Source organism: Clinocottus analis, unplaced genomic scaffold (genome assembly GCF_023055335.1).
Source record: "Clinocottus analis isolate CAN_PGR_092001 unplaced genomic scaffold, fCliAna1.0.p SCAF_20, whole genome shotgun sequence".
Classification (NCBI taxonomy): domain Eukaryota; kingdom Metazoa; phylum Chordata; class Actinopteri; order Perciformes; family Cottidae; genus Clinocottus; species Clinocottus analis.
The window spans coordinates 414,163-435,795 of NW_027175932.1; the positions used below are offsets into that span (position 1 = coordinate 414,163).

The following is a 21,633-nucleotide window of genomic DNA, read 5'->3' on the forward strand; positions in this document are numbered from 1 at the left end:
TCCTGCTGAGGGGGGGGGGGCTTCTTGCTGAGGGGGAGGGGCTTCCTGCTGGGGCTTCCTGCTAAGAGACGTCCACGTGCTCGTCCTCGTTCTCGTCCCCGTCCGCGTGCTCGTCCGCGTCTCCGTCCTCGTCCTCGTCCTCGTCCAGGTCTTGTGGCTGAGAGGGGGGGCTTCCTGCTGAGGGGGAGGGGCTTCTTGCAGAAGGGGAGGGGCTTCCTGCTGGGGCTTCCTGCTAAGAGACGTCCACGTGCTCGTCCATGTCCACCTCCTCGTTCTCGTCCGCGTCCTCGTTCAGGTCCAGGTCCTCGTTCTCGTCCAGGTCCTCGTCCAGGTCTTGTGGCTGAGAGGGGGGGGCTTCTTGCAGAGGGGGAGGGGCTTCCTGCTAAGAGATGTCCACGAGCTCGGCCCCGTGCTCGTCCTCGTCCAGGTCCTCGTCCGCGTGGACGTGAACGTAGACGAGGACATGAGTGAGTGATTGAGTGTGTGTGTGTGTGTGTGTGTGTGTGTGTGTGTGTGTGTGTGTGTGTGTGTGTGTGTGCGTCACAATCAAAGATCGTTGAAGATATAATCTACTATGTAAATATAAATATAAAATCAGTTTCGTCTTGTTCTCCCTCAGATGAAACAAACGAGTTCATTAGTGAGGAGAGCTTAGACCAAACAACCTCCTCCTCCTCTTCCTCCTCTTCCTCCTCCTCCTCCTCCTCCTCTTTGCTAAAATCTAAATATAAAAATGAACTCAAAGGTCCGGCTGGTTGGGTCGCAGCCCGTCTTCTCTGTCCGGCTCATGAATCAGGTCTCTGATGATCAGGGTCGCAGCTGGTCATGTGACCTCCCTGGTCACATGACTCTTCAGCTTTCTCTCATGGTGGTGAGGTTATTTCTCTGGACAGCAGCTCTGTGTTTCTTCTCTTTGTGGAAAATGTCCTCCACAAATTAGCTTTCCAAACATCAATTCCAAAACGGACAAATTGAATAATTGGGCTCCAATTAGCAGAACAAACACGCACGTTAGCACATTAACGAGCTGCACTTAAGTGTCTGTTGACGTTCCGTCTTTAAAGCAACATCCTCTCAGCAGCCAGGCCGCGCTGATTAACGGCTAACGGCTAACACACGCTAACGGCTACGAGAGCGGGGCGCGTCCAGCTGGCGTCGGCTCAAAAACAACCGGAGTGTTTGAAGTGTCCGGCAGAACACACACGCCCTGCAGGCACCAGAGAAGAAGAACCCTCCGCCTGGAGCACATGAAGCACAGACTTCTATACAACCAGAGGAGTCGCCCCCTGGTGGTCAGGAGAGAGAATGCAGCTTTAACACATGAAGCATAGACTTCTATACAACCAGAGGAGTCGCCCCCTGGTGGTCAGGAGAGAGAATGCAGCTTTAACACATGAAGCGTAGACTTCTATACAACCAGAGGAGTCGCCCCCTGGTGGTCAGGAGAGAGAATGCAGCTTCAACACATGAAGCATAGACTTCTATACAACCAGAGGAGTCGCCCCCTGGTGGTCAGGAGAGAGAATGCAGCTTTAACACATGAAGCGTAGACTTCTATACAACCAGCTGCAGTGTCACGTTTGGCCAGCAGGTGTCACTGACTTCCTGCCTCTCTCAGTTCATCTTTCAGAGTTTCCCTCTCGGCTGCAGAAGCTGTTCAGGGTTTGTTGATCTTTGTGATCACATGACGGCTCTGAAGGTTCCTGGAGGTTCTGAGAAGCTTCAATTCGAGGAAAAGTGTTTGGCTGGTGAGGACGGAGCTTTTAGCACATTCCTCTTTCATCCTGCAGAGAACACGAAGCCACTTAATCAGAGTCTGAGTCAGCAGGTTGTAGAAGAAGAAGAAGAAGAAGAAGAAGAAGAAGAAGAGTTTCAGTCTTCTGTTTCAATATGATGATGAGTGATTTGATCCTAAAGACAGATTCATGAATCACGAGCGTTTCTGCTTTCATTTGAACTAAATGACAGAATAATACAAATGTAAGAAATGAAACTTACAGATATTTAAGAAACTCATATTCTGTGAGTAAGAAGTGGAACATTTATGAAGATGAATCATCTCTGAGAATGCAAAACTCCACTTTGACTCTAATCCAGGAACCCTGAGAAGCTCAAACGTTGGGACTATCGAACCATGAGAACATAGAAGCATGGGAACATGGAACCAAGGGAACATGGAACCATAGAACCATGGGAACATGGAACCATAGAACCATGGGAACATGGAACCAAGGGAACATGGAACCATAGAACCATGGGAACATGGAACCATAGAACCATGGGAACATGGAACCATAGAACCAAGGGAACATGGAACCAAGGGAACATGGAACCATAGAACCATGGGAACATGGAACCATAGAACCATGGGAACATGGAACCAAGGGAACATGGAACCATAGAACCATGGGAACATTGCACCATGAGAACATGGCGCCATAGGAACATGGGACATTGGGAACATTGCCCCTTTGGCCAGTAGGACCTTGGGGCATTGAGATCTTGGGAACATGGACTTACAGAATGAACCCTTCATGCTTCAGGGACCGTAGATGTGTCCATCTTTAGCTTTCACGCTATATCTATATATATATATATATATCTATATCTATATCTATATATATATATATATCTAGATATATATATATATATATATGTATATATATAGATATATATCTATAGATATATATCTATAGATATATATCTATATATCTATATATATCTATATATATCTATAGATATATATATCTATAGATATATATCTATAGATATATATATATCTATATATATCTATAGATATATATATATCTATAGATGTATATATATCTATATATATATATATCTATAGATGTATATCTATAGATATATATCTATAGATATACATATATGTATATCTATATAGATATATATATATATGTATATATTCTGGAGACTGTTTTGGAGTGAAGAACTTCTTGTTGGAGAACGTCGCCACCTTGTGGACAGACGAGCAGCAGCAGCTTCAACAAGGACAGTTGAGTCTACTGCTGCTGGTTCTACTGAGCTCTGGTTCTGGTTCTACTGAGCTCTGGTTCTGGTTCTACTGAGCTCTGGTTCTGGTTCTACTGAGCTCTGGTTTTACTGAGCTCTGGTTCTGGTTCTACTGGGCTCTGGTTCTGGTTCTACTGCGCTCTGGTTCTGGTTCTACTGCGCTCTGGTTCTGGTTTTACTGGGCTCTGGTTCTGGTTCTACTGCGCTCTGGTTCTGGTTCTACTGAGCTCTGGTTCTGGTTTTACTGGGCTCTGGTTCTGGTTCTACTGCGCTCTGGTTCTGGTTCTTGTCTCAGATGGAGAATAAAGGTTCCTCATAATACTTTCTGCATACGAGATGTAATACTTCAGATCCACCTTGTGGGTTGTGGAGTACACATGAGTACTAGTACATCACAGTACCACAGTATATTATACACTAACCAGGTGGATATCATGTATATAAATATATATTTATTCAGGTGAGCACCCCGACCCTGAAAAGACGAAGAGTCCTACCTGAGCTCCACAGCATCATCATCATCATCTCCATGCTGTCCAGGTCTCTCCTCCGTGTTTCAGCTCCTCCACTCTGGTCCTGCAGAGGTGGAGCTCCACAGCAGCATCATCATCATCATCATCATCAGGAGCTCCATCACCGCAGCTCTCTGATCACTTTGTCTCGTTTACTTTTGAACAAACTTTCTGCTCTGAACATCTTCAACATCTGGAGCTTCATAAACTAAAAGATTCAAACATGAGAACGTTCAACTCAGAGACACGAGGACTAAACAACTACACACACACACACACACACACACTCACACACACACACTGAGCTACACACACCTGCATTCTTTCTATCGGCGTTAGACGTCTGCTGCTTCTTCACTGAGGACGACCAACAGAATAATCCTGTAATAATCCCTCTGAGATTATTCAAGGTTTATTTTCAATATAAAGACAAAATTAGCACAAAAAACAACCTTTATTTCCATAAAACAGCGGTTTTATTCCTATTAAATAAACGACAGCTTTGATGTGAAGATTCTTTTTATTTTCTGCACAAAGTGAAACTTTAGAAGAAAGTGTTGGGCCGCTTGGTGGTGAAGCGAGGCTTGTGCTGCCGACGGAGAACCCGGTGAGGAAGAGGGAACTTGATCTTGGAGTCCTGAGGAACCACAGAAGAAGAAGCATGAGGAACCACAGAAGAAAGGCGAGGAACCACAGAAGAAGAAAGGCGAGGAACCACAGAAGAAGAAAGGCGAGGAACCACAGAAGAAGAAAGGTGAGGAACCACAGAAGAAGAAAGGCGAGGAACCACAGAAGAAGAAAGGTGAGGAACCACAGAAGAAGAAAGGCGAGGAACCACAGAAGAAGAAGCGTCAGCATGAATCTGTCTCCAGGTTCAGAACCGCCAGGTTTGGAGACTGAAGCTGAAAACCTGGAAGAGGAAGCTGGAGGTTTGTTCTGTCGGGTTTTTAAACTGGAGCGGACCATCAAGGAGTCAGACCCAGAGAGAGACCCGAGGAGGAGGAAGAGGAGGAGGAAGAGGACTCACGTGGAACTGCTTGATGGCAGGTCTGCGACACTTGTTGGCAGCGATGATCTGAACCTTCATGATCTGGATGGAGTGAGCACGAGCACGGTGACGAGCGCCCATGTCCCGGTCTGATGGGAGAGAGACCAGTGTGAGTCTGTGTGTGTGTGTGTCTGTCTGTGAGTGTGTGTCTGTGAGTGTGTGTGTGTGTGTGTGTGTGTGTGTGTGTGTGTGTCTGTCTGTGAGTGTGAGAGACTCACAGCACTGGGTGACGGCTCCAGACGTCGTGAGGTCTCTGTACTCGCGGTACATGTTGTGAGTTCCACTACGAGAGTCGTAACGCAGCCAGATGCCGAAGTTCTTCACCTTCAGGGGCGTCTTCTCGTGAACCTGAACGCACCGCCAGAGAACACAGTTAACCTGAAACTTCTCGTGAACCTGAACGCACCGCCAGAGAACACAGTTAACCTGAAACTTCTCGTGAACCTGAACGCACCGCCAGAGAACACAGTTAACCTGAAACTTCTCGTGAACCTGAACGCACCGCCAGAGAACACAGTTAACGCGTAACATCCGGTCATTGAACCGCCGGACGTCCACCTGAACGGGTTCCAGTGAAGGCGTCTGAGACGATGCGTTCAAAGGCGGCGTGTTGACCCCTGGTTTCACTTTCTGCTGCACGTCAGCGACGGAAAGGCGACAAGGATCTGTTTCCTGTTTGCACGCCATACAAGAGCTCGCCACCAGCAGGCGAGGCCTTTGGGTTTGGGTGCTGAGCTCCAGGACTCAATAAAAAATGAAACGTTCACGTCATGTGACTATGAACGCCCAGCATAATCTGACATGATTTTGTAAAGATTCCTAACGCTGCCTGTTAGCCGTGTTTACTTCAGGGTCTTTACAGCAGCTCGTGTACTAAGAGACTGAAGATAGAGGCCTAAACAATCTGAAGCTTTGAGACGTGAAGGAGTTTCAGTCAAAAATGTCAAAGTTATGACCTTTACGTCTGCAGAGTCGGTCTGGTGCATGCTGGGTAACTAAGTGCATAAACGTCCCGGTAAGACGTGTGATGCGTTTAAGAAACCTGCTCGACCAGAGACCAGCGCTCCTTCAGGTACTAAAACACAACTCGAGTATTCTTGGCGCTTCATTACTCACGAGCTCGCCGGTACAGAGCGGCGTCTTTATTCACTTTGAGTTTTTATGAACGGTTCTGTGTTCGGCAGTTTAAATCCTTCACTAAGAGCAGGAAGGAAACGCGAGTAAAGACTCACGACTCGTTAAAAGCGATTGACAGGGAGTCAGGAGCAAGAAGGGGCGGAGCCTACCAGGCCGCAGTAAACCGTCTCTCCGGAGGCCTTCTTCATCTTCCTCAGCTGGGACACAAAGTACCAGAAGCGGGACTTGGCCACCACGTGGTTCGGGGCGAAGATCCTCATGCGGTACAGCGGAGGAGCCGGGTTCTTCACCGAGGGCAGCAGGCGGCCCACGACCTTGTACTCCCGAAGCTGCCGGGAGGAAGAGAGGGTCATGTACATGCTACAGGGTCATGTGACACGACACAAACATGTAAACACCAGCCTCCAGACGTCCACCTGAACGGGTTCCAGTGAAGGCGTCTGGGACGATGCGTTCAAAGGCGGCGTGTTGACCCCTGGTTTCACTTTCTGCTGCACGTCAGCGACGGAAAGGCGACAAGGATCTGTTTCCTGTTTGCACGCCATACAAGAGCTCGCCACCAGCAGGCGAGGCCTTTGGGTTTGGGTGCTGAGACAAGCTCACGGCCAGAACACGAGGTTCCACCAGGACCGCAACGGGCCACCAGGAACTTTAACGTTCCACGAGCAACGAGGTTGCCTAAGGAACCTCAACGTTCCTTAAGGAACCTCAACGTTCCTTAAGGAACCTCAACGTTCCCACACTGCGTGTTAAATATATATTCAGTGTAAAATAGTTTCCGTTGATTCATGCTCTTAACTTTTATCTCACAGCGTTCAGGATGACACTTCTAATTTCACTCCTGACTCAGTTTAACACCTGAAGCTGAATAAAGATGAATTCATACGAATTAATACATAAACATGAATACATAAGCATTCATACATAAGCATAAATACATAAGCATGAATTCATAAGCATTTATACATAAGCATTCATACACAAGCATTCATACATAAGAATTCATACATAAGAATTCATACATAAGAATTCATACATAAGAATTGCTCTGTGAGGATCTTATACATGTTACGGGGCTGAGTGTCTTTCAGCCTTTCAGACGTTAATTATCTTTAAATTAGAAGAAATGTGGTGATATTTAACAACTTTGAGCTTTACGTTGATTTATTGTCATGCATAAATCAAGTGAAGTGGAAGTTAGAGGACATGATGTCACATAATTAGTATTTACTGAGCAAGATGCGTTTATAACACGGTGGTTTATGCAGAGAGCTTTAAAGTTACAGTAACTTTACAGTTACAATTAATATAAAAGCAAATCTGCCAAATGACTGAACGCGTCACTCAAATAGCCCGTAATGAACGTTCACACACGACACATACACACAGACACACACACACACACAGACACACACATATCTACACACACTGCTACGCGCACAGCTACGCGCTCGGGCGTAGAGCCGCCGGTAACAGTCAGCTCGTCACACGTTAAAAGCTCCGTGAGACGGATCCACGGTAACATTACACGACAGCAGAGCTTTAGAAGAGTCGCCCGGCCTCTGAGAGGCCGCGGTCTCTCCTGAGCATTTCACGCGTCCACGTGGTGCCGCGGCCGCCATGTTGGAGCCGCGAGACCCATCGGCGCGGAAGAAAACACTCGAAAATGTCACTTTTAAACTGCACTTTCACCGCAAATTAAAACGTTTAAGAAACAGGCGCAACGTTACAAAGCGACATCGGGCCGTTTGGTCCGTGTGTCGGAGGCATATTCTGGTAAATAAAGAGTTTTACTTACTGTGCCGGACGCCTTCATGGTGTCTCTCGCTCACCGACGAGGTAAAAGAGGAAGTTGCAGGGCGGAGCCTGCTGACGTCATATGGACTGAATGGCGGGAGGAGGAGGAACATCCGGGGATTTAGGGCCGCCTCTCCCGCCCTGACGATAGCTTCAAATTCGGCCACACTGAAACTTTTTAAAAATATTTTCTTATCAATCTCATTATTATTTACGAAAAATGTGTATGAATGTAAATGTAATTAAGTAAAACAAATATAATTGAGGGATGGGGCTTTGTATTAAGACAATAACAATAAACAAAGCCATCAAACTGTGAGACTTTGTTCTCAATGTAATGTTTTACGGTAAATTACTTTCTATTCATTTATGGCATGTATCGTCATGACATAACATATAAAGGTGGTTGCAAAATAAAAACACGTTTATATTAATTCATCAAAATATTATATTTAAATTTTAATATATTTTTTTAGGTCGACGTATTAGTGTCTCTTCCGGTGTGACCCGGATGTCAACGGAGCGGATACGCCGCAGTGACCCGGATGTTAACGGAGCAGACACGCCGCACCGACCGACGTGCAACTGATTCTGGACGATTCTCTGATGAGCTGACGGCCAGAAAAACACGAGAACACTGATGAAATAGGTTTTTAATTAAGGTCAGTTCTCCACCATGTGCACTTTGTTTTATTGATCTATTATCTCGACAATAAACGATATTGATCTTGTTTATCTTGATAAAAAGCGGTTGACGTCAGCGACTATTTCTCACCGTGAGACGGAGGAAACGTCACAGCGTGAGCGCGATAACGAGCTTAAAAACACCTGTAAAGTTCTTTACTACTCCACACGCTCTCTGTACGGACCGTAAACAAAGCTTTCAGGTGATGACGCAAGTTCTTATTGGTCGTTAGTGTCAGAATTAGCTTAGAAGCTATCCGGCTAACGCTAGCTTGAGTTAGTTAGCAGCTATTGCCTCTGAGGGAAGTTGTTAGCATGTTTTTAAAGGAGAGGACCGGGCACGCGGGACATGTTCACCCTCCTAAAAGTGCTTAAGGAGACAGGGAGGCTAAAGAAGGAGACAGGGAGGCTAAAGAAGGAGACAGGGGGGCTAAAGAAGGAGACAGGGGGGCTAAAGAAGGAGACAGGGGGGCTAAAGAAGGAGACAGGGGGGCTAAAGGAGACAGGGAGGCTAAAGAAGGAGACATGTAAAGGAGACATGGAGGCTAAAGAAGGAGACATGTAAAGGAGACATGGAGGCTAATAAAGGAGACAGGGCTGAGGTGTTGCATCATGGAGGAGGTGAGCTGCTTGTTACTCAACAGCAGCTCAAGTAAACGTTGTTGTGCTTCAGGAGTCTCAGCGTGAAGCAGCCGGTGTGTCATGTTGTCGTGGTGACGGTGTGACGGCTCCATCTTGTCCTGTAAAGCATCCCATCATGTCATGTTGTCGTGGTGACGGTGTGACTCCTCCCCCAGATGAGAGCGGGGTGCCCGGCGGCAGCAGAGAGGAGTGAACCCCGACCGGTCTGCAGTCATGGACGAGCAGGCGCTGCTGGGACTGGACCCCAACGCAGACGCCCCCTACAGGCAGCGGGTGGGGCTGCGCTCCATATGCACCTTGTTATTTTATTAGATATTCACCTCACAGCTAATCCATCTCTCACAGATACACACCATGTGATCTCTCCTCTTCAAGATATGTACACTTAAAAGATGTGTAACTGTTCTCCTCCTCTTCCTCTTCTTCCTCCTCCTCCTCTTCTTCAGGCCATGGCGTACTTTGAGCAGCTGAAGGCGTCTCAGGACGCGTGGGAGGTTTGTGCCGAGGCCGTCGCTAATGGGCTGTACAGGTAAGTCTGCTCTTCCTCTATGCTCTTCCTCTCTGCTCTTCCTCACCTCACTTACCCGTGTTTCATTACAGCGACGACCACGTCAAGTTCTTCTGCTTCCAAGTGCTGGAGCACCAGATCAAGTTCAGGTGAGGAGGAGGAGGAAGAGGAGGTTTTTCTTCATCTGTATTAGTTAGTGCTTATCTCACTGTGTGTGTGTGTGTGTGTGTGTGTGTGTGTGTGTGTGTGTGTGTTGCAGACATGCTGGTCTGAGTGCAGCTCAGCAGCAGCTGATCAGAGAGGCTCTGATGAAGTGGCTCCAGTCTCAGGTGCGTTTCTTTAACTTCATGTGAACGCTGGAAGAAATGTTTGTTCTAATAAATGTTCTCAAGAAGTTGTAATGTTGTAACTCGTGTTAACACGTGTTACACACGTGTAACATGTGACGTGTTAACGTGTTGTCCACCAGCTGATGAGCGCTCAGCCAGAGAAGCCCTTCATCAGGAACAAAGCGGCCCAGGTGTTCGCCCTCACCTTCATCATGGAGTACCTGACTCTGTGGCCCAAGTTCTTCTTCGACGTTCTGTCCCTGGTGGGCCTGAACCCTCACGGCGTGGACATCTACCTGAGAACGCTCATGGCCATTGACGCCGAGGTGGTGGACCGGGACATCCTGCACCGGCCCGACGTGAGGCGCCCTCTGACCCGTGACCTGTGACCTCTGACCTGTGACCTGTGACCTCTGACCCCCTTACGCTCTCTCCCTGCAGGAGACCCGGAGGAACACGCTGATCAAAGACCACATGAGGGAGCAGTGCATCCCCAGCCTGGTGGAGTCCTGGTTCCACATCCTGCAGACCTACCAGCACTCACACCCAGAGATCACCTGCCAGTGCCTGGAGGTGGTGGGAGCCTTCGTGTCCTGGATCGACCTCAACCTCATCGCCAACGACCGGTCAGTGGGGAGCGAGGAGAGAGAGAGAGAAACGATGAGAGAAAGAGAGCTCCACTAACGTCTCCCCCCCTCCAGCTTCGTGAACCTGCTCCTGGCTCAGATGTCGGTGCAGGAGCTGAGGGAGGAGGCCTGCGACTGCCTGTTTGAGATCGTCAACAAGGGGATGGAGCCCACGGACAAAACCAAGCTGGTGGAGTCTCTGAGCCGAGTGCTGCAGGCCGCCGGCTTCTTCCAGGTGGAGCAGGTAGGCGGGACGTTTACCTTTTGGTCAAGATTGATTTCTGACAAATAAATGTGAGGAAACTGTACAGACGACCTCCAGCGTCTCGTTCCTCTGAAGCGGGTCGGAGGGTTTCAGAGTTTACTTCCTGTCCCTCACTTCCTGTCCCACCAGGAGGAGGACGTGGACTTCCTGGCCAAGTTCTCGCGGCTGGTGAACGGGATGGGTCAGAGTTTGGTGCTCAGCTGGAGCCGGCTGGCCAAGACGGGCAACGTGAAGGACTCTGCGGAGGCGCTGCAGGCCGTGGAGGCCAAGGTGCCACTGCTGCTGCAGCTGCTGGCCCACGAGGACGACGACATCTCCGCCAACATCGTGGGCTTCTGCCACGAGTACCTGCAGGTCCTCAAGCAGGTGAGACGTCCGGGTCACGTCACCTTTCATTGCTTCATTTGTTTAAACTCGGAAGAAGCCGTTAACGACACAAAGTCTTCTTCCTCCTGCTCTTCAGCTTCCTCAGCTGACCGACCAGCAGAAGAGCAACATCGAGGTGAGTTCATGAGCGGCGACGTCGACGTCTCTCTGACGTTCAGCGACTCACCTGAGCTTCTCCTGCAGGCCGTCATGCTGGCTGTCATGAAGAAGCTGACCTACGACGACGAGTACAACTTCGAAAACGAGGCGAGTTTGTAGTTTTACTTGAAACAGGAAGTGGTTTGTCCTCAGGGGGCATGTAAGGCCATGTTTGTAGTTTACATGAGGCCATGTTTGTAGTTTACATGAGGCCATGTTTGTAGTTTACATGAGGCCATGTTTGTAGTTTACATGAGGCCATGTTTGTAGTTTACATGAGGCCATGTTTGTAGTTTACATGAGGCCATGTTTGTAGTTTACATGAGGCCATGTTTGTAGTTTACATGAGGCCATGTTTGTAGTTTACATGAGGCCATGTTTGTAGTTTACATGAAGCCATGTTTGTAGTTTACATGAAGCCATGTTTGTAGTTTACAAGAAGCCGGGTTTGTAGTTTACATGAAACAGGAAGTGGTTTGTCCTCAGGGGGAAGATGAGGCCATGTTCGTGGAGTACAGGAAGCATCTGAAGATGCTGTTGGACCGGCTGGCTCAGGTTTCTCCGGAGCTGCTGCTGGAGGCCGTACGGCGCGTCTTCAACAGCACCATGCAGTGAGAGCATCCACTGATACAAAATACATGTTTATTGTCGATCTATTGTCTTATCAACATCTGTGGTTTTTCCCTTTCTCCCATTAAAATATGTATTTATATGACGCTAAAGCTAACGGCAGTAAACGTTCAAAAAGGTGCAAATTTGACCAATTAATATGAGAATAATGAGTCAGCTGTTCCCGTGAGGTCATCGTAGAGACAACAATGAGCCCTAACAGGTCTCTCTCTAGGACCTGGCAGAGCGCGGCCTTCATGGAGGTGGAGGTGGCCGTGCGGCTGCTCTACATGCTCGGTGAAGCGCTGCCGGCGGCGCACGGCGCTCACTTCACCGGAGACACGGCGAAGACCAGCGCCCTGCAGGACATGATGCGCACGGTGAGTCGGGCGCCGCCGCCGCGTCGCACGCCCCCAGCGGGCGGCGGACTCACGCCGTGTGTTTGATTCTCGGCAGCTGGTGACCTGCGGCGTCAGCGGCTTCCAGCACAGCTCCGTCTCTCTGGAGTTCTTCGAGACCGTCGTCAGATACGACAAGTTCTTCCTGGTGGAGCCCGAACACATCCCCAACGTGCTGGTGAGGGCGACCGCGTCTATACACAGTAAATACACACGTTGTACACAATAATACACACGTTGTACACATGTAGAACTCTGTGATGCGTTCACTGTCAGATGGCGTTTCTGGACCACAGAGGACTGAGACACAGCAGCCCGAAGGTCCGCAGCAGAGTCGCTTACCTTTTCTCCAGGTTCATCAAGACGCTGCAGTGAGTCCTGCAGCCACCCTGCTATTAGTTCTACTACTGTATGATAATGTCTCATGAAGCAGCGTGTCATGTACTTATTATACTCATGCTGAGGTACTGGTCCGTGTACTCGTGTGTACAGTAAACACATGACGGCCTTCATCGAGGACGTCCTGACCCGCATCCAGGACCTGCTGAAGCTGGCTCTTCCCGTGAGTACTGATTGTGTCTGACTGTCTCCAGACCTAAAGTCATGAAAATGTGATTAAAAGTCACGGAACATGTGATCATCTGACCCCGCCTTCTTACCTCCCTGACTCCGCCCCCTGACTCCGCCCCCTGACTCCTTTCCAGGACAATGGCTTCCCGGCGCTGCTGACCAGCGATGACCAGCTGTTCATGTTCGAGGCGGCGGGCGTGCTGATCGTGCAGGCGGACTGCCCCGCCCACAGGAAGCAGGCGCTGATGAGGAGCCTTCTGCTGCCGCTCACCGACGCCTTCCGCCTGCTGCTCGCCGAGCTGCAGGCCGAGCCGCAGGACGAGCGGCAGGCCGCGCTCGCCGACTGCCTGAGCCACGCCGTGGGGTTCGCCAGGTGAGGCGCTTTCCTGTCCCTCTGGTCTCCTGTCCCTCTGGTCTCCTGTCCCTCTGGTCTCCTGTCCCTCTGGTCTCCTGTCCCTCTGGTCTCCTGTCCCTCTGGTCTCCTGTTCCCCTGACGTTCCCCTGACGTTCTCCCGCGTTCCCTCAGCCGCACCAGCAAGGCGTTCAGCAACAAGCAGACGGTGAAGCAGTGCGGCTGCGTGGAGGTGTACACCGACTGCCTGCACAGCTTCCTGCCGGCGCTGAGCTGCGCGGTGCAGCGCGGGCTGCTGCGCGGCGCCGTGCGCTCCTTCCTGCACCGCATGGTGATCTGCATGGAGGAGGAGGTGCTGCCCTTCATCCCCGCCGCCGCCGAGCACATGCTGAAGGACTGCGAGGCCCGAGACCTGCAGGAGTTCATCCCTCTGATCAGCCAGATCACCGCCAAGTTCAAGGTAAGAGGAGGAGGAGGAGGAGGAGGAGGAGGAGGAGGAGGAGGAGGAGGAGGAGGAGGAGGAGGAGGAGGAGGAGGAGCAAGACGCTCTCTCTGCCTTTCTTTCCCTCTCTCTCTCCTGCAGCAGGTCTTCATGCCTCTCTCTCTCCCCCTGCAGCAGCAGGTGTCTCCCTTCCTGCAGCAGGTCTTCATGCCCCTGGTTCTCTCCATCTTCGGGGTTCTGTCCCGGCCGGCGGAGGACAACGACCAGGCGGCGTCTCTGGAGAAGCAGATGCTGAGGAGGAGCTACTTCAGCTTCATCCAGACGGTGACGAGCAGCGGCATGAACGAGGTGCTGGCCAGCCAGGGTGAGAACAACACCAACACCAACAACAACAACAACACAACACACTGCAGCCTTCACGCTCCCTCTGTTTGTTGTCTCAGGAGCAGAGAACATTGAGCGCGTGGTGTTCACCATCATCCAGGGAGCCGTGGACCTGCCCGACCCCATCGCCCAGAAAACGTGCTTCCTGGTCCTGACCAAGATGGTGGAGCTGTGGGGTGAGAGCGGCTCTGGTTGTTGTCTTGTTGTCCTCTTGTTGTCTTGTTGTCCTCATGCTGTGGTGAACCTGCAGGAGGGAAAGACGGCATGGTGGGATTTCCAGACTTCGTCTATAAGCACATCGTTCCTGCGTGTTTTCTGGCGCCTCTCAAACCGACCTTTGACCTCTCGGACGCTCAGACGGTGCTGGTGAGTCCTGCAGCCATGTTAGCGTGTGTTAGCTTATGTTAGCGTGTGTTAGCGTTAGAGTATGTTAGTTAGCGTGTCTTAGCGTTAGAGTATGTTAGTTAGCATATGTTAGCGTGTGTTAGCATTAGCGTGTGTTAGCGCTCCCTCAGCAGCTCTCGTTGTGTTCCAGACGCTGTCAGAGTGTGCGCTCACGCTGAAGATGATTCATCTCAAACGGGTAACAGCTGCTCACGACGCACCTGGAAATGATCCTCCTGAGCTCCTGTAGTCTGAAGACGTTTCTTCTTCTCCTGTTTCCCTCAGGGGCCGGAGTTCATCCACTTCCTGCAGCAGGAATATTTACCTTCACTGCAGGTGTCGCCTGAGATCTCTCAGGTAAGACACACTAATGTTATCTCATGCAGAGACAACAGACACACTAATGTTATCTCATGCAGAGACAACAGACACACTAATGTTATCTCATGCAGAGACAACAGACACACTAATGTTATCTCATGCAGAGACAACAGACACACTAATGTTATCTCATGCAGAGACAACAGACACACTAATGTTATCTCATGCAGAGACAACAGACACACTAATGTTATCTCATGCAGAGAACACAGTTGTGTAGCGTGTTGGGTTGTGGGTAAAGGTTGACGTTGTGTTCCTGTTGCACTTGAAGGAGCTTTGTCAGGTGCTTCAGCAGCCGGACGTCAAAGTGCTGAAAAGCTACATGAAGGTACGGCGTGTTTCACTTCCTGTTCAACGAGCACAGCGATTGGCTCTCGGCTCGTTTAATGGACTTGTTGATCCTCCGCAGGCGTTCTTTCAGCGAGCCCGGCTGTAGCAGATCCACGCCACAGGAAGTGGCCGCACACAGGAAGTGGCCGCACACAGGAAGTGGCCGCACACAGGAAGTGGCCGCACACAGGAAGTGGCCGCACACGCCGCTAGCAACACAACAGGGGCTGTAGCATAGGAGCTGCTCTTGCACTTAAGGAGTGAACGCATGAGGAAGTCTGTCCGGCGCTCGGACCTGGACCGAGCCTCGGACCGGAGGAGCGCCGCAGCGTGGAACTCTGGGAAATCATCCCCGAACTGAGCGTTAATCTGGAAAAACCTGCACGCTCAAACACATCTTAACCCCCGAGACTGATGAAGACGCTCATGTTTCAGCTCTTATGGTGCGTTCAAAGACCGGATGAAGACCTTATGGTGCGTTCAAAGACCGGATGAAGACCTTATGGTGCGTTCAAAGACCTGAAGAAGACTAGTATTTTAATACTAGGTGGAAATGAACAGGAACACAATGTAAATAAGAGAATAAGATGTTAAAAGTGTAAATACGGTTTACTTTTTTAAATCTTCCCGCCTGGAGGCTCGGTATGGAAGATCATTGCTGCCAGAAATTTAAGGAAAAGAAAGAAAAAAAACTCTTTAAGTAAAGATATGAGCTAATCGATGAAGTTCTTACGTACTCATAAGTTTGATTTGGTATTATAGAATTATTTTTCTAAGTAGTATTCTTTGACCTGGTAGTGATGTTTTTGTTTCCATATGTTTTAGTTAATATTTCATTATTTTGAGCTTGTAAATCTTTAAAAGTAAAACTTCATACTTTACACCCCGAAGGCCTGGGGGCCGAGACGCCTGAGACTAAAGTGGTAAAAATACACAAAATACACAACACACGTTGTACTTTAGTATTTTTATTTATGGTGATTTTTAGTTTTCATACTTACTCTTTATTGACTTGAGTATTTATTTATACATATTTTGACTAAGTAAGTTTTATTCCTAATTTTGGATAAATCTTTAACTCAATGTCGAAAGTTAGATTTTAGATTTTTACGTCTTTATTTTCTCGGCGTTGACGATCTTCCATAAAAACAAAGTGAACTTGTTTTGAGAAGCGATTTCATTTTGTATTCAAGCGTTTGTGATAACTTGAGTTATTTATTGATGATCAACGCTCCACCTGATCAATAACCTGATCAATAACGTGAAAGAAAACACATCAAACGTCGACGCCCACTTTGTTGAAATCTGTTTCAGAGCTTTTGTTCTTTAATTTCTCACATTAACTTGTAAAAAGTCTCCAAACACCAAAATGAAAACAAATAGTTTAAAGTTTAAATGTTTGTGATCCAGAAACAAATCTCAAACACAAAAATGAGTTTGCTGTTTAGAGATGGGGTTAGCGTAGCTTAGCATAAAGACGGGGGGGAACTGCTAGCAGAGCAAGAAACTGTTCAATATCTAATATCTTGTTTTCTGAGAGACGTCGAAGCGGAAATCAATCTCATGTCTGTTACTTCAAGACAGAAGGTGCTTAGCGTAGCTTAGCATAAAGACTGGAGTCAATATATCAGAAGTTTATTTTCTCTTCTTAGAGGAAGGTGATTGGATGGATTTAGTCTCATGGTCTTCACTATGGAGCTTAGGGTTAGCTTAGCATAAAGACTGGAACTGCTAGCCTAGCTTCAAAGATTCACCTTTAAACTCTGTTCATTTACACGTATGTTCATTGCGGAGCCGGGGGGGGGGGGGGGGGGGTTAGCTTAGCATTAAGATAAGGTTAAGAGACGCGTTGTTTGTTTCATTTAAACCACAAACAAATGTAAAAACAAACGTTTTCGGGACATTTCAAGAGCTCTTTCATGCTAAGCTAGGCTAACCACCAGGGAAATCTGCATATTTATCATCAAATATTGAACTCTGACGTCTGTAACGCTAACCTGTCAAACACTAAGCCAGTTATCAACTGGTGTAACGACGTTACAGGTGAAATATGACTGAATTATATTTGAGTTTTTTACCACTTTGATCTCTTGAGCGTTTCCTCTCGTACATTTTATTTATTTCCACTCAGGAGGAGACGGCTCATGAGCAACGTTCAGCTGTTTGTTTCATTAGTTTCATGTTCAGGAGGTTTGAGATGAACCAATAAAGTGTTTACTGACCGACGAGCACTTCCTGTTTGTTACTGTCGAGTGTTTCAGCCCCGTGAGTCTCAACCACGAGGGCTTTTTAAATCAAGCTCTAATGCAGAAAACCCTGGTGAGCGCAGATCATACGTTCATGTGAGTCAGTGGTACTTTAGTGTATGATAGTACACACAACCACATTGTCTAAAACTGCTCTACATGTGACACGTTCGCTTTCAGCTAAAGTTCAATTACGTATTTTTAAAGTCGAGGATTTGTTGAGGAACACAAAGTTCCCACTCCCTCGCTGGTCTTTGAACGCTGCTCTCAGCACACGCCGGAGCCCAGACGAGGCCATCCATCTGTTTGACATGCGTGTTGACATGATGCTATTGCTGGAGTCCAAACTGTAATGCTGTGTAGCTTCATGCTATCGATATGAAAAGTCATATTTTCACTATCGAGTCCCTTTAAGTCATGATTATGGTTCACGTTCATGTGTATTGGGCAGTATTGACTGGTAAGGCCAGGATGTGCTGTCTTTTTGCACCAGAAGGTTATTTTAAAAAGGGAAAGACTGAAGCAACGTGCTCATCTTTATTGGCGTGAATCTTCTCTTGAACAAACAAACAAACAAACAAACAGTCTTCAGCCCTTGATGACGGCGATGGGCCGCAGCTTGATGGCCTTCCTGCTGATGCCGGCGTCGTGACACGTGTTCACCACGTCCGTCACGTTCTTGTACGACTCCGGAGCCTGAAGGCGACGTGGAACCAGAGTCACTTTCAATGTAATAAACTCACTGGTTCCCCGCAGAACCCGACACAGCGTTCCACATACCTCCTCCATCACCAGCTTGGGCGAAGCCACCCGGATGGCGATGCCCTGGTCCGCCAGCCGGTCCAGGACGTCCTGGAAGTCCAGGTTCCTGCGGGACTTCGCTCTGGACAGAGCGCGGCCCTGAGACAACGAGACAGGAAGTGCTTCAACATGGAAGAAACGGCAGAGCTCATATGTTGTGGCCACGGACAGGAAGTTGCGGTGTTGAACGCACCGCTCCGTGGCAGGTGGTGCCGAACGTCTCCGTCATGCCCTTCTCGGTGCCGGTGAGCACGTAGCTGCAGGTTCCCATCGTCCCCCCGATCAGCACCGGCTGCCCGGTGAGCTGCAACCACAAAGCAGTGCGTCAATCAAACAGGCCCCGCCCCCAGGAGTAGTGATGGAAATAGCCCCGCCCACCTGGTAGTCCACGGGGATGAGCGGGTGGTGCGGCGGGAAGGCGCGGGTGGAGCCTTTGCGGTGGAGCAGCAGCGTCTTCTGCTTCCCGTCCACCATGTGCTCCTCCACCTTGGCGATGTTGTGAGAAACGTCGTAGATGACGTGCATGTCCAGGTCGTCGGGCGTCGTGACGAACACTTTGGAAAAGGCCTGAAACAGAAAAGAATGACAACAATAACGTATCGATACATAGAGATGTGTGTGAATTATATGTGAACATCTGAGCGTCTGCTGGCCTGTCGGGTGAGGAAGGTCATGGACGAGCGGTTGACCCAGGCGTAGTTCCCGGCAGCAGCCATCCCCTTCAGGTAGTCCTGCCCCTCAGGTGAGGCGATGCGGGCGCACGCCAGCTGCCGGTCATTCACCGTGATGCGGTCCCGCTTCATGGCCTTCTCCATGGCGACCAGAGCGTCTGCGGCGGCAGCAGCAGGTTTATTTACACGTGAGGCTACCGGACGTGTGCTAATGAACACGTGGAGCTGCTGCAGCCTCCAGGTGAGCTCTACCTGTGGCCACCTGGTGTCCCAGCCCTCTGCTGCCGCTGTGGATCATCACGCACACCTGGCCTCGGTGGTCGATGCCCATCTTCTTGGCGGCGTAGTCGTTGTAGATCTCGTCCACCACCTGGATCTCAGCGTAGTGGTTACCTGCTCCCAGAGTCCCCAGCTGCAACAGGAGAGTCACAGGAGAGTTACAGGTGAGCCACAGGTGAGCCACAGGTGAGCGTGGAGCCGGGGCTGCTGGGATACCTGCGGCAGGCCTCTCTTCTTGGCCTTGGAGGACACCTTGTTGGGGTCGGCCTGCAGCATGCGGCCGTACTCCTCACAGTGCTCCTTGTCCTCGGCCCAGGCGTAGCCCTCCCTCAGGGACCAGTCCACCCCCATCTCCAGGGCCTCCTCCAGGTCCCTGAGGGCCGGGGGGCAGGTGAGGCAGGTAAACAGGTAGACGGGTAGAAAAGTAAACAGGTAAACGGCCCTCACCTGGCCCCCATGGGGATGACCCCCTTGGAGCCGACGCCCACAGGGATGTGGTCAAACAGCGCCTGGGCCAGCTGCTCCTTCACCGGCTGCACGTCGGCCTCGTCCAGGTTGGTCCTCAGCAGCCGCACGCCGCAGTTGATGTCGAAGCCGACGCCCCCTTCAGGAACCACGAGACATGTTACTATTAAAGCTGCATAATAAGACTTCATAAAGCTTCATAAAGCTTGAGCATAACTTCATAACAATGAAGTGTGTGCATGAGAATAAGCAGCTCGTCACCTGGAGACACCACGGCGTCGGGGTCGCTCATGTCGAAGGCGGCCATGTTGCCGATGGCAAAGCCGTAGCCGGAGTGCACGTCAGGCAGCCCGATGGAGCGCTGGGGGAGGAGTCAGGGCAGGGGGAGGAGTCATGGCAGCGTCTCTCCACCAATCAAATCAACAGCATGCGGTCATGAGACTCACGTGTACGATCCCCGGCAGCGCCGCCACGTTCCCGATCTGTTTCAAGGCGGGAAGGAAGCCGCCAAAACCTGAGGGAAGACCAGCTAATTATTAGTAATAGTAGTAATAATAGTAACAATAATAATAACAAAGAGCAGCTGACCTCCTCCTTTACAGGCGTTACGGAGCTCCTCAAATATCAGCTTCTCCAGATTATCGTTCACGTAGAAGTTTCCTTCAACCTGGAGGAACAACAACAACAACTCCATCAATATGACGACAACAACCCACACATAGCAATAGTAATAAGTCTCAGTGTGTCATTAATAATAGTCTGATTATTGAGCTTCATTCATATTTGTTGTGAGCGTAGTCATGTGAGCCGTAAGATGCTCTTTGCTTTCCCCACACGGCATAACATACACATTACATGAATACATAACATACACATTACATGAATACATAACATTAGCTTTTCCTCTGAGTTTAATAATCACGTTGACGTTTCTCATCAAAACAACAGTTTTTATATATAAATAACTCCGATTCGTGACGCTCTGCTGACTCCAGTGAGAATAACTGATATTTAAGCTTCAGTTGGTCGTTGCAGACACACGTTGAATTATATTTAGATGCTTTATGAATGTTATCGCATCTTAAGCCCCGCCCATTCATTCGGCTCCACGTTACAGACAGCAGCTGCGTCACTGAGCTGCGCCAGCAGGTGTGAACTTTAGTTTTCGTCTGCTTTGGCGTTAAAGTCTCCAGCACGTGCTCGCTGGCTGCCCCTGGCTGCAGGTGTTCGTCTCACCTGCATGTTGGGCACGAAGCCCTTTTTAATCCTCCAGCAGTTTCCGCTGAGCTTCTCCAGGTACTGCAGCTCATCGTTGTAGCTTCGGGCCATCGTTCCGACCACAGAAGCTGCGCTGCGACGCTTCAGTGCTGCTTTCACCAGTTCTTCCGCGAATCACAGCGGTACGGAAGCCCACACGCGCTTCGACAGAGGAACGCGTTTTTTTATTTGGCGTGACGCATTGAAATGCCACATTAAACGTTAATGTAACTGTGATTTAAGAGGCTTTTAATAATAAATCTGAATGACTCGTTCAATATGTGGTGTTCAAATATTATATTGCTTTCGTGGGCAAGAGTGTCAGCTACTAAATAAGCTGATCGCTTGCCGTAGTTGTAGTCAAATAAGATTAGCTCGTCAAATTCATCAAGTCGAGCCGGACGTTCTGCGACTGACCTTCAAAACAAAGCATAAACTCTTACATTTGTTTTTTAAATCAACACATTTAACACCTGTACAATGTATTGTCGCTATGTTCATTACACTCATCACACAATTATATCTGGTTCCCTGAAAGCGTTAATTTGCTCTAAGTTTAGTTTTTATATAACGTTGCTTTACGACACATTTACAACGAGGGTTTTATTTTGAAAGGTATCGCCCTTCGAGAACCGGAAGCTGTCCAGTCAGCGGTTGGCCGCCGCTGATGTCTCGTTGCTCATTCTTCCGTTTACAGACGCGACTTACCAGACAAATGTGATATACGTACTGGATTTAAACGCTTTAACTCGTCATGTAAGTGTTTGTTCCCGCCGCGACGGCTTTTAATCCGCAGAACGGCGGTAAACGAGTCAGCTAGCCGGCCGGCTAACGCGACGTCAAGCTGCGTCATCGTGACGCAGCGAGTTAGAAGCTTCGGACCGGAAGTGAAAGCGAAACGTTTAATTTCTTCTGAAACGAAAGTTTCTTTGTCATTTTATTCATTTTGCATGGACGTGTG

At 49.2% G+C, this 21,633-nt stretch overlaps 4 protein-coding genes and 2 non-coding genes across 8 annotated transcripts in view; 2 read left to right on the forward strand and 4 right to left on the reverse strand.

Moving 5' to 3' along the window:
- Positions 1–4,043: 4,043 nt before the first annotated feature.
- rpl18a (ribosomal protein L18a) lies at positions 4,044–7,607 on the reverse strand. Its single transcript, XM_068586310.1, has 5 exons — positions 7,526–7,607; positions 5,877–6,056; positions 4,809–4,938; positions 4,570–4,679; positions 4,044–4,179 (listed from the first exon to the last, which is right to left on the reverse strand). Exons 1-5 carry the CDS (start codon positions 7,541–7,543, stop codon positions 4,087–4,089), a joined length of 531 nt encoding a protein of 176 aa, XP_068442411.1. The 5' UTR covers positions 7,544–7,607; the 3' UTR covers positions 4,044–4,086.
- Positions 5,196–5,324, reverse strand: LOC137791910 (small nucleolar RNA SNORA68). The gene has a single exon (XR_011078059.1). It is a non-coding gene; the product is annotated as a small nucleolar RNA SNORA68 (small nucleolar RNA).
- LOC137791911 (small nucleolar RNA SNORA68) lies at positions 6,191–6,319 on the reverse strand. Its single transcript, XR_011078060.1, has one exon. It is a non-coding gene; the product is annotated as a small nucleolar RNA SNORA68 (small nucleolar RNA).
- A 457-nt stretch (positions 7,608–8,064) lies between the features above and the next one.
- Positions 8,065–17,178, forward strand: xpot (exportin, tRNA (nuclear export receptor for tRNAs)). Of its 2 annotated transcripts, XM_068586309.1 has the most exons (26): positions 8,065–8,186; positions 9,006–9,123; positions 9,297–9,379; positions 9,451–9,507; positions 9,618–9,687; positions 9,828–10,046; positions 10,129–10,313; positions 10,389–10,557; positions 10,708–10,944; positions 11,042–11,080; positions 11,149–11,211; positions 11,590–11,714; positions 11,948–12,092; positions 12,169–12,288; positions 12,387–12,481; positions 12,603–12,672; positions 12,815–13,053; positions 13,207–13,492; positions 13,649–13,838; positions 13,918–14,034; positions 14,109–14,224; positions 14,394–14,441; positions 14,528–14,599; positions 14,895–14,951; positions 15,033–15,070; positions 15,105–17,178. In XM_068586309.1, exons 2-25 carry the CDS (start codon positions 9,064–9,066, stop codon positions 15,057–15,059), a joined length of 2,889 nt encoding a protein of 962 aa, XP_068442410.1. In that variant the 5' UTR covers positions 8,065–8,186; positions 9,006–9,063; the 3' UTR covers positions 15,060–15,070; positions 15,105–17,178. The 2 variants fall into 2 exon arrangements, with proteins under 2 accessions (XP_068442410.1, XP_068442409.1); XM_068586308.1 differs by having other exon boundaries at positions 15,033–17,178.
- Positions 17,179–17,722: 544 nt separating this feature from the next.
- rtcb (RNA 2',3'-cyclic phosphate and 5'-OH ligase) lies at positions 17,723–21,114 on the reverse strand. The gene is made up of 12 exons (XM_068586831.1): positions 20,652–21,114; positions 20,004–20,082; positions 19,862–19,929; positions 19,677–19,776; positions 19,398–19,554; positions 19,167–19,323; positions 18,924–19,083; positions 18,654–18,829; positions 18,379–18,567; positions 18,194–18,304; positions 17,980–18,099; positions 17,723–17,895 (listed from the first exon to the last, which is right to left on the reverse strand). The coding sequence occupies exons 1-12, from the start codon at positions 20,742–20,744 to the stop codon at positions 17,788–17,790; spliced, it is 1,518 nt and encodes a 505-aa protein (XP_068442932.1). The 5' UTR covers positions 20,745–21,114; the 3' UTR covers positions 17,723–17,787.
- Positions 21,115–21,281: 167 nt separating this feature from the next.
- The window catches only part of fbxo7 (F-box protein 7), a 4,400-nt gene continuing 4,048 nt past the window's right edge, over positions 21,282–21,633 (forward strand). The window contains exon 1 of one of the 2 annotated variants that reach the window (XM_068586832.1): positions 21,282–21,428. The gene's annotated coding sequence lies outside the window, so the exon portion shown is untranslated. The other variant, XM_068586833.1, reaches the window with a different exon arrangement.

Bases quoted from the DNA above. Each gene is read 5' to 3' on its own strand.
- rpl18a (XM_068586310.1), bottom strand. The intron at 4,680-4,808 runs GTGAGTCTCTCA...CTCTCCCATCAG, and splicing joins TGGAGCCGTCACCCAGTGCT to ACCGGGACATGGGCGCTCGT. The intron at 4,180-4,569 runs GTGAGTCCTCTT...GTGGTTCCTCAG, and splicing joins CTGCCATCAAGCAGTTCCAC to GACTCCAAGATCAAGTTCCC.
- xpot (XM_068586308.1), top strand. From the start codon at position 9,064: ATGGACGAGCAGGCGCTGCTGGGACTGGACCCCAACGCAGACGCCCCC. The intron at 10,047-10,128 runs GTGAGGCGCCCT...CTCTCCCTGCAG, and splicing joins ACATCCTGCACCGGCCCGAC to GAGACCCGGAGGAACACGCT. The intron at 13,054-13,206 runs GTGAGGCGCTTT...GCGTTCCCTCAG, and splicing joins CACGCCGTGGGGTTCGCCAG to CCGCACCAGCAAGGCGTTCA.
- rtcb (XM_068586831.1), bottom strand. From the start codon at position 20,744: ATGGCCCGAAGCTACAACGATGAGCTGCAGTACCTGGAGAAGCTCAGC. The intron at 19,324-19,397 runs GTGAGGGCCGTT...CCCGGCCCTCAG, and splicing joins GTCATCCCCATGGGGGCCAG to GGACCTGGAGGAGGCCCTGG. The intron at 18,100-18,193 runs GTGCGTTCAACA...TCGTTGTCTCAG, and splicing joins GCACCACCTGCCACGGAGCG to GGCCGCGCTCTGTCCAGAGC.